Raw genomic sequence first — 11,888 nt, 5'->3', positions numbered from 1 at the left:
AGGAAATGTTATGGGTGTGGTAAAACTGGACATTTCATTAAAGATTGTTATGTTGAGAAAAACAAACAAAATGAAAAGGTTGTTGATGAGGCCAATGTTGTTACTTCTTCTGATAAATGCTATGAAGTATATGTGTTATTGAACTCTGAACCTACTGAAGTAAATCTGACTATGAAATCACACGTGCACGAATGGATACTTGATTCTGGTGCATCATTCCATGTTTCATCACATAAAGCTTGGTTTGAAAATTTGCAAGAGTTTGAAAGTGGTCATGCTATTTTATGCAATAATGATGCATATAAAATTGTTGGAATTGGTGATATCACGTTAAAATTTGACACTGGTTATGTGCTTAAATTATATGGAGTCAGATATATTCCTGAAATGGCTAGGAATCTTATTTCGGTAGGAGCATTAGAAACCGATGGTTTTCTGGTAAAATTGGAAACAGTATGTTGAAAATGATTAAGGGTTCGCTTGTCACATGTAAAGGTATTAAAAGAAACGGTATTTATGAGACCAATGCTGAAATTGTTAAAGATTCTATTTCCTCTATAAATTTGACCAACACTGATGATACACACAAGTGGCACAATAGATTAGCTCACATAAGTATTAAATGACTTAAACTGCTAAATGATAAAGGTGTATTAGGAAAAGACTGTGTGCCTAATATGCCTTTCTGTGACCACTGTGTGCTTGGAAAACATCATAAGTTATCTTTCTTATCTGGCATGCATAAAACTGCTAAAGTTTTGGAATACATTCATACAGATTTATGGGGACCTGTTACTAATCCTACTATGGGTGGTAATAGATATTTTTTGTCCATAATTGATGATTACTCTCCTAGAGTATGGGTTTATTTGTTAAAGGATAAAACTGAAACCTTTAATGTTTTCAAAATATGGAAATTGCAAATTGAAACTCAAACTGGCAAAAAAGTAAAATATCTAAGAACTGATAATGGCCTAGAATTCTGTAATAAAGATTTTGATGATATGTGTGAAAAATGTGGAATTACTACACATAGAACTGTTCCTTATACACCTCAACAGAACGGGGTGGCTGAACGTATGAATCGTACTTTACTTGACAAAGTTAGATGTATGATGTTGAGTTCTAGTATTCCTAAATCGTTTTGGGTGAAGCTGTTGTAACTGCATGTTATTTGATTAATATGACACCTTCTACTGCATTAAATGGTGATACTCCGTATGAAAAATGGTATGGTAAATGTGCTGACTATACTATGTTGAAAACTTTTGGCTGTGCTACTTTCTCTCATCAAAATAAGGGAAAACTAGAACCTAGAGCTAGGAAATGTATTTTCTTAGGATACCCCGAAGGAGTTAAAGGGTATAGGCTTTGGGATAAAAGTCAACCTAGAGTTAAGATCATCGTAAGCCGTAATGTTACATTTAATGAGTCTGATATGCCGTGTCTTAAATCAGAGAATGACAGTTTGAGAGAAAAACAGCAAGAAAACACTAGTGACGAATCCCGAGAGGATCTAAGATCTTTAAGTGTTAGAACCCCCACCACCTCAATTGAGGTAGAGCATCAAAATCTTGAATTAGAAGACAGCCAGAATGAAAATACTGAGAGAGATGAGATTGTAGAGGAATATCAAGAAGAACAAAACCCTTTATCTGATTACCAGTTAGCTAGAGATAGAGTTAGGAGAACACATAGGGTGGCTCAAAGATTAGAGTCTGATTTTGAGCTTGCTTATACTAGTTAGGAAGAACTAGTTGATAGGGAACCAAACATGTATGAAAAAGCCTTGAGGAGTGAACAATCTGAGAATTGGGTGAAAGCGATGAAAGAAGAGATAAATTCCCTCGATAAAAATCAAACATGGGAGTTAGTCCCAAGACCTAAAGACAAGTCTATTGTTGGGTGCAAATGGGTTTTTAAGGTTAAGGAGGGAATTACCAAAGGAGAGGATTCAAGGTTTAAGGCTAGACTTATGGCCAAAGGTTACACACAAAAGGAAGGGATAGATTATAGTGAGATCTTTTCTCCAGTTGTTAAGTATACCACAATTAGGACTATGCTTGCATTAGTTGCGCATTTTAATTGGGAACTTGAACAACTTGGTGTTAAAACTGCTTTTCTACATGGTGAATTTGATGAAAAGATTTTTATGGATCAACCTAAGGGTTTTGAAAACAAACAAAAACCTAATCATGTGTGTTTTCTAAAACGCTCTCTATATGGTTTAAAACAATCTCCTAGACAGTGGTACACACATTTTGATTCATTTGTTCAAACAATTGGTTTTAAAAGGAGTGAATTTGATCATTGCTTGTACTATCAAGGCAGTATGAATAATAACTATGTGTTTCTGTTGCTATACGTGGATGATATGCTTTTGATTGGTCCCAACTTAAAGTTGTTAAACAGTATAAAAACTACTTTGAGTAATGAATTTGATATGAAAGATCTAGGTAATGCTAAAAGGATCCTAGGCATGGAGATTAAAAGAGATAGGTCAAATTCATTGTTGCTTTTGCATCAGGCTCCATACATTATGAAAATTTTGAAAAAGTTTGGCATGATTGAATGTAAATCTGTTTCTTTGCCTTTGGGCAATCACTTTGTGTTATCTAAGGAACAATCACCTGCTAATGAAGAGGAAGAGGAATATATGAAAAATGTTCCATATTCGAATGCCATCGATTCTGTGATGTATTTAATGGTGTGTACTAGACCTGATTTAGCTTTTACTGTTAGTACACTTAGCAGGTATATGTCAAACCCTGGTCCCACGCATTGGGAAGCTTTGAAATTGTTGTTTAAATATTTGAAAGGAACATGCAATGTTGGTTTAGTATATAAGTTTAGTACTGAAGGAGTAAAATTGAAAGACTTTACTGATGCTAATTATGCTGGTGATAGAGATAATAGGAAATCTACATCTTCCTATGTATTTACTTTGTGTGAATCATGTATTAGCTGGAAATCACAACTTCAACATGTTGTTGCATTATCTACTACTGAATCTGAATATATTGCTGCTACTGAAGCCTTTAAAGAATCCATGTGGTTTAAAGGTATGTTAAATGAACTAGGTGTTCTTGATAATGACGTGACAATATATTCTGATAGTCAATCTGCTATTCACTTATGCAAAAATCCTGTCTTTCATGAACGTACTAAACATATAGATGTTAGATTGCATTTCATTAGAGATATGGTTTCTCAAGAACTGGTAAAACTTGAGAAAATCCTTTCAGAGTACAATCCTGCAGATATGGGAACTAAAGTGCTCCCATTGGTAAAGTTTAGAAGTTGCCTTGATCTTCTAAATATCGGTACAAACTTGTAAGTCTCTTTACTTAAACTATTTGTTATCTTATCTGACTTGCAGGTTGTTCTGGTATCAAGGTGGAGGTTGTTAGGTATTTTAGTGATGCCCAAACAACCTCCTAGGCAATGATAAAAAATCGAGACCCGTTCGTTTCATAGGCTTTAAGCCCGGGATTGAAATATGTATTAAAGATCTACACCACAATTGTAGTAACCCAATTAAGTTGGGTATTTAGAGGGAATCGGCCCATTAGGACTAGGTGCTCAATACCTAATTAAAAGATGGACTTGGTAGTTAGAGATATACACTATCCCTAACTTTTGGTAATCTACCTTATTCAAATTGATACCCATCTTTGAAGATTTTATTGGAATATCTAGGAAATTCGTTTTTTTACTTGACCTACATATAATTGACCTCTAAACCTATGTAAACAAACCAACAACCCTAGAAAATAGTCCCTGTGCTTTGTGCCTTTGAAAACCTTCTTGCTTTGTGCCTTGAAGCTATTTTTCTTTGCCTTTGTGTGCCCTAATACTTGGTGTATATCTTGGACTCCGAAAATCTATTGTTGGTGTTACCTTTGTGGTGTTGGATCGAAGTTTCTGAGCCTAAGAAAAGGGGGAATTATTACTTCTTTGTTCTTGCATCTATTTCTTCACTTTCTTGATTGTTTTGATTGATTCTTGTTTATTAATTAAGTTTATCACTTACTTGTTGATTTGTTCACTTGTAGGAGACATTTAATACTCACAAAACCAATTGGCTATTTGATCTTAAAAATTGCATCTGACAGTGATATTTAACCAATTGTCTTTTTTTTTTCTTTTTTTTCTTTTTTTCTTTTTTTTGCCATGGTACTAAACTTGCTCGTCTTTTGTGACCTAAATCCTAATATGAAGAAAAAATGTCCCAACAATAATAAATTAGAAAATATGAATGGAGACATTCATAATCCAAACCCATGGTTGGTGGCTGTCTTGTGCAGCGACTATGGCATTCTTTTAGTTTCATAATAATTACTTTTGGCTTTGGAAACCCCAGTTTAAGTTTAATACGCTTAGTTTAAAAAAAAAAATTATGACTTACAAAATTGCATTTTGTTTTTCCCTTATTTTTGGGATGAAAACATAGTGCTTTCTTTAATAATCGGAGATCAGGTTATTCCCTGCGTGAACACAAACTTTATGTCATTGAATATTTGAGAAATTGTGAGAAATTTGGATATTAATTCTTTGTAGCATAATATGTGCGAACTAATTGGTGCTTAGAGCTTGAGTTTGCCCATTCGTGGATGCTCAATGAGTGAGTATGCCTTTTATCTGAACATTATATTTGAATGAAAACTTCACGTGTTCGTAATTTCTGCAAGATTGTTGGGTGACTATATGTTTCAGTAGGGTAGCGAGGGCCAATCTCTTGTAGATACATTCCGAATACATCTTTGGGCACGTGTGACACCAAGATCTACAACACGGATTGGCGTGCCATACTGTGTCGTACAAGCAGAAACATTCTGTATGCCACCTCTAATAATATTTATTGTGATAATAAACCTCCAACACTGTACGTTAAGGCAGCAGCCAGCAGTGATAAGAAAATCCAGCTTCTTATCTACTGAAAACTGGCTAAACATGATAAATTACCATCTAAAGAAGGCAATAGAAATTGAAGAAAACAAGTACATAATTGTTCTATTAAACCATTCCAACAGATAATCACAGCAAATTTTTTACAGCTTACAATATCTGCTAGATAGAAGTGAATGCTCTTTCATTTTGAAAAGCTGCATTGTGCTCAAATTCCACTATACACGTTATTAATGAGGGAAATCAACAGTGTATACATGCTTAAATGTGAGGAATTTATATTCAGATATCAACTTTATAGAAGTAAAATTCCCAAAAATGTGGTTGACAGTTCAAGTCATACACATTCAAAGTGACCTTGTGTCCCTCCTGCTATAACAAAAGATTTGTAAAGTGGCATCTAGGAAGTCATAAAATACTAAGAATTTTAATAAACAATCACATAAGATGGAGCACAAGATAAAACCCACATAGATGTATTTCACAAGTTACAAAAGCATTTTAATCTATAAAATATTTCAAGATTGACCCTCATTTCATAATAAATATTGGCAGAATAGCAAGCTCTTATATGGTATTTTTTTTTTCCGGATTTTAAGTCAGTCAAATTTTATTTTTAACCATACATTTCAATGAACTCACAACTTTTAACCACTTTTTAACCAGGACCGTCAACTTATAATCTTAAAAGCTTTGCCAAAATGGCCAAATCATCATAAAAAAATACTAACGCATATTTTTTCATGAATGCTACCATGTCTTTGTTTGACTTAGATTAAAATCAAATTTTTAGTAGATTTTGATAAAATTTAATGAAATGTATGGTTGAACAATTGTGAATTTCATAAAATGTGTGGTTAAAATTAATTATTAACTTTGATTTAAGCCCCATTTTTCAAGAATTCATTTTTTCAAACTCATTTTCAACAATACATTTTTCAATAAAATAATAATTTTAGAAATAAATCAAAAAAAATTTCTACTTTTTAACCACTCATTCTCAAAAAAATCACTGTTATAAAATCTATTTTTCCCAAAAAATTGGCTCAAGCAAAGGCTAAATTTTATTTTTAGTTTTTAGCTATGCCTAACAAGGGCTTATAGCACCAAGGCAAATTTGATTTCTAATGGAAGATACTTGCACAAATTTGCACATTGTTGGTATTCATAACAAAATATTTGTTCGATTTGTTGAGAAATTTAAAAAACAAGATTTCGAAAAAGAACAAGAACACATAGTATTTTTTCACCCTTAAAGGGTCCGGATGGTCAATCACAAAGACCTACTCACCCGTTGAGCATCGACTAAGCGATTAAGCTCTAAATCCACTAAATCTCCAAGAAATCGTACAAATGTATGAAGAAATTTCAGATTTCTTCAAATTCTCTCTAGCCTCTCTATTTGAAATATGGTAACAACAAATCTTACACAAAGATCTTCTAAATAACTCTCAATACTCAATTACAGAGAAATCATCACAAAGATGAAGGTTACCAATTTTATGAAAACCCTAGTTTACACACAGATAGAACAATCGAGAGAGAAAGACTAATCATCTGCCGAAAAATGGAGCGCCAAAAATAAATACTCAGACTAAACATCACAAATCAAATGATTGCCAAGAAGCCACGTGTACGGCAGAAAGCTTCCCTTGAGAAAGGCAAAAATGTTATACAGAAAAAACGTTTTTGAAAAATGGGCCGGGTACTAAACCAGTTTAAAGGAGCCCAGCCTTTTAGAAATAACGAGGCAGCCCAGATTTATAACACACATAATGTCTTATAAGCTATGAATCTTAAACCTTTTAAGAACATTATCATATCCCAAATCCAATAACCATATGAAATATTAGTTCTATGCAGAGAAGTTCCTATTTATTATAAGTACTCATTTAGAAAAAGTGTATCTTTCATATATATATAGAACCACAAGTGTAATCTACACGCAAAAGTTAAGATTCTTTTAACAATATGTTCATCTTAAGTCAAGAAAAATGAAGTAAACAACATACAACAAAAAGGATGAAGTGTATCTAACTTTCTTTCCATATGACAAAAATTTCACCAATCTCTTTTATGAATTTATAGCCGAAAATAGAAGTTTATTCACTGCTCAAGCTAAAATAAATCCTAGAGCTTGTTTGGTAGGGATTTTGAGAATTGATTTTTTGACCGTTAAAGATAAAGTGAATTCTACCTGTGAGAGAAGAATTAAAAAATGACGACTAGAATAGTGAAATAACGATCAAAAATTGATTTTAATTGGCTTAAAATATAAATCAAACAAGCAACAAATTTGATAGCTTCACGCTGAAACTTAATTGTTCCCCTTACGTACGGATAATCAAAATTTTAGCTACTTACAATGCATACATCCAATATATATATATATATCTAGACAGACAATCATGGAAAAAGAAAATATAAGTAGTGTTTCATTATCATCCAACTTTTTTAGTTCAACAATAAAGTAGCTGAAAATTCTATAACTGCGCATCCAAAACAATTATGAATTTATAAAATTCAATGCAATCACTTCATTGCAGCATGCACAAATGTCACACAAACGCCCAAAAGGCACTAGCCACTAAGTAAACCCATTTGATCATTAACCTGAAGTTCACATCTATAATCATCATTCCCCCCGATCATGAGAATTTTAAGGTCTAAGTGACTCATTATTAGGAGACTCTTAAACGTAAAATTTATTTACAAGCGTAAAAATACTTAAACATTTAAGTAAATAATATTTTTACATTTTAAGCAAAAACTTGGTACAATTCATAAGATAAAGTAGCAGAAAATTATCTCGATAACTCGATAGACTAGGGGATAATAAATGGCACATCATGGACTCATGAAAAAAGTTATTTTGAATAAATCAAATTCAAGTTATAACTCATTAAATAAACTACTCAATGTGTATTATTGCTTTCCAAACTAAATCATATTACTATAATAATATTGGACTCGTTTGATAGCTTGTAATTAATTAATCATGTATATTAAACTCAAGAAAAAAAATTATTTTTAATAAGATCGAAATAAGTTAGAATTGACCAAAAAATTATTGTTAAATAAATTTTTAATTAATCCATCTTTTAAAAATTATTATTATTATTGGAATATTAGTGAACCTAGGACATCAACGGAATTACATTAATTAATTAGGATTAAAGATTATTCTAATAATAATTAGTAGAAAGCTAAAAGCAAAATTTGAGAAGTCATCCTTTTCCTGTTTCTAAAATCTATGCCAAGTATGTTAGGGTACTTTTAAATGATTATCGAACACCTAATAAAATTGTTATTCTTTGTCAATAAGAAGTTGAACTCTAAAATCAATCTTAAAAGGAGATATAATTAAGGTGAGGACAAGTTTGAAGTTGAGGAACTAAAACATGGGATTAATATTGTGAATGAAAATGGCTTCATAATTACCGTGATCGAACTTCATTCCCTTCGAGTCGTTCAGCGTCTTAAGTCGGAGTTTTGTATGCACCAAATGCAGTGATTTTGTCCTATGTTTTTTGTTACTCGCCTATGTAAATTGTAGTTCTTGTTACTTTTTATCCACGAGGGGAGTAAGGCAACCCACAATGGTGGCGGCCTTAGTTTCAGCCGACTGAGCTATATATAGATGGACTGATTGCATTCATTTCCTTTCGTGGCGATTTGAATCTGTTAAAAGTTTTGGGCTGCCTCGCTAAATCTTGTTTGTTGGGCCATTTTATGTTGGGCCAATTTTGCAACCGGGTTGCTGATTAATTAGATGAAAACGCGTTTTTTATACAACACGATTTTAGCCTCTTTTCTAGGATGAGAATCAGCCGTACACGTGGCTTCATTCCAGCCCTTGATCGTGACCATTGGTGTGGACAGATATATATTTGACCTTGGCCCTGTTCATACGTGAAGAAGCTTTTCATTTTCTTTGCTCTCCGTCTCTTCACTTTTCTGAGTGAAAAGTTAGGGTTTGTTCTGTAATCTGAAATTAATCTTTGTGATTGATAGTTGATGTTCTTAGTGGTAATCCCTAATTGCTTAGTGTGAGATATAGAAAAATCAAATGAGTGAGGATTTTTCAACAAAAAGAGGCGAGAACAAAATCGAAGAAATCAAACATTTCTTCGTACATTTGTAAACTGATTCTTGGTTGATATTAGTGGATCTTTGAGCTAAATCCCTTAGTAGATGCTCAACGGGTGACTAGGTCTACGACCGAACATCCGGACCCTTTCGAGGGCAAAAACATATACTGTGTTCTTGTTCTTTAGATTCTATAATTTTTTTTTTTAAATGTTCTTTACTCAAATTAGATCAAACCATATGGTTTCGAAAATAACAGAATCGATAAAAGCAAAATTGACAATCCAACCAAAAATAAAAAATGGTCAACATTAACATGCACGACGACAGAAGCATGTGGAGAACAAGTTTATTTTTGGCAGAATGATTGGGTAGTTATAGTTTTGCACATTATAGATGAAAATTAAGTGGAGGAACGTTCTTATAATCACTTTATTTCTGAAAAGGAAAAGTAAATAAAGTGGAGGAACGTTATTATAATCACTTTACTTCTGAAAAGGAGAAGTAAATTAAAAGGAAAAACAAATAAAGTACAACGATAACTTATTACGTGGTGCCAATACGTGTAATAGTTTGGATTTTGAACATCACAAATCATGACACCAAGTCATTTTGGTGCATAAAATTGTGTTCGGCAGATATTCTTTTGGGTATTTCACAGCAATGAAACTGCTATAGGACTCCTAATAGAATGCTTCTGTGAAGTCCATCTCAGGAAACCTTGAACAACAGTGTTGTTTGCAGCAGATGACAATCGGTTGAATGTCACTTGATATCTGATCATCTGATTCAGTTCTGAGAAGTTGAGCGTTTTGGGTTCAACAAGTACCTCAATCCCGGGTGGTGGCATAATCTCTAGACTGTAATAGGACTTCGGCTCACCAACATTTGTTAGTGTCCTTGTATAAGTTTGAGAAAAAGATAGAAGCGTAAGTGTGATAGCAAATGCAGGATAGTTTAGCTGCTCTTCAGGTATGCTTGATTCTTCCGAGCAATTCACCCTACGCTGTAGAATGACACCAACTTGTCGATTTGTGTAATTCAGTCCACACAGGTATGGAATGTAATCTTCAGGCTTAATGTCATAAACGAGTCCTGGATCACTTGCTCTTGAAGGGTTGACGTGGCCTGCTCCAGTGGCAAAGATTTTGGCTGGAAGGAATTGTTCGTCCTCAATTGGATCTCGGGCAAGATTAACAACATCAGCAGTAGTCATGATTGCAGATTTAATGGCAGCAGGGGACCAATCTCGGTGAGCACTTTTGAGCAATGCTGCTACACCACTAAGGTGTGGACAAGCCATTGAAGTGCCCGAGATTATGTTGAATGTTGATTTTGTATTCGTGTTATTTTCAACCGAGACAGGCCAGGCTGCAAGGATGTTGACTCCGGGACCCAAAATATCAGGCTTTAAGATACCACGGCTCCCCAAGCCAGGGCCTCTAGAAGAAAATGCAGCAACCACCGGGGCACGATCATTGCCAATTATAGTTCCTTCGAATATAATTGTGGCCTTTGGAGCTGTAGTAGAATTTATGTACCTTTTGATCTTTAGTCCGTCGGCATAACTGACATGTGTTGCTGGAAGGACATGAGGTTCGGAAAAAGTTGTGTTTGCATACTCTTCAGGGTTCACAAGAATCATAGCAGCACCACCAGCATTCTTCACCGCTATTCCTTTAGAAATTCTTCCTGTTCCTCTAACAAAATCACATAACACTATTTTTCCTTTGATGTCAGTTTTGTTCAAAGACAGAGCACTACAATATTGTAGGCTGAAATCACTGGCATTAAGCATTGCGGGATAAACCAGAGGGAGGAGTTTTGAAGGAAAATCATTTGGTTGGAAAGCCGACTGTCCATGTAATTCTTTATCATTTCCAAGCAGTGTCGTTGCCCGGATATCTCTATCAATGGTACTGGCACCAACCGTAAGAATCCAAGGGGCTGCATTTGATAAAGAGAAGTTAGAAGGACCTCTATTTCCTGCTGAACAACTAACCAGAATCCCTCTTTCGATTGCACTAAATGCGCCTAGTGCAATGCTATTAGCATAGAAATTGATGGACAAGCTACCAAGAGAAATGGAAAGGATATCAACTCCATCCTCAATAGCAGTGTCCATTGCAGCAATTATATCGCTTTCCAAACAGAAAAATGAGCAAACTTTGTAAATTGCCAAATGAGCAAGAGGCGCAATACCAGCTGCAGTGCCATTGGCATTGCCAAACACATTGGCACCTTTCACAAAGTTTCCTGCAGCAATGCTTGCAGTGTGTGTGCCATGGCCAGAATCGTCTAGTGGTGCCGTGTCTCCAAAGCTGAAGTACCTAGCTCCAATGAGTTTGTTATTACAAGCTGTATAATTGAAATCGCACTTTCCCTTCCATTTAGCAGGTGGGGGTGGCATCCCTTCATCGCTAAATGAAGGGTGGTCGGCGAAGATTCCTGTGTCTATCACACCAATGATCACACCTTTACCATAATTGGAGTCTTTCCAGAATCCCATATTTTGGTTCAACCCCAAGAAATTTGGACTGTGAGTTGTGTGCAAAGAATATTTTTCTTCAGGATGCGCTGAAATGAAACCATCCTTCTTTTCCAGGGCTTTTACGTCATCTGGTGATAATCTTGCAGCAAAACCTTTGAACACAGAGCGGTACAAATAAACAATCTCCGGTCCCTCACCTGATATAGATGTCGTTGTCAAAAATGAATGATACCAACTGTCCAGATCTTCGGATTGAGTAAAAATTTGGCCATCAGGTGCTTCAACATGAACGATATATGTATCTAAACTACTCTTTCCAGGATTATCATTTGCCAATGTTGCTGGTGAATGAAGATTTAGTATGCAAACGGCTATGAGGAAGGACAAAATTCCCATCTTC

The 11,888-nt window shown here is 34.6% G+C and overlaps 1 protein-coding gene across 1 annotated transcript; it reads right to left on the bottom strand.

The window, feature by feature from the left end:
- Nucleotides 1-9,449: 9,449 nt before the first annotated feature.
- LOC111377298 (subtilisin-like protease SBT1.7) lies at nucleotides 9,450-11,884 on the bottom strand. The gene has a single exon (XM_023000370.1). The coding sequence runs from the start codon at nucleotides 11,882-11,884 to the stop codon at nucleotides 9,653-9,655; it is 2,232 nt and encodes a 743-aa protein (XP_022856138.1). The 3' UTR covers nucleotides 9,450-9,652.
- Between the last annotated feature and the right edge of the window lie 4 nt (nucleotides 11,885-11,888).

This window comes from Olea europaea, unplaced genomic scaffold (genome assembly GCF_002742605.1).
Source record: "Olea europaea var. sylvestris unplaced genomic scaffold, O_europaea_v1 scaffold1636, whole genome shotgun sequence".
Classification (NCBI taxonomy): domain Eukaryota; kingdom Viridiplantae; phylum Streptophyta; class Magnoliopsida; order Lamiales; family Oleaceae; genus Olea; species Olea europaea.
The sequence above is the reverse complement of the archived record's forward strand: the minus strand, read 5'-3'. Positions and strand labels throughout refer to the sequence as shown.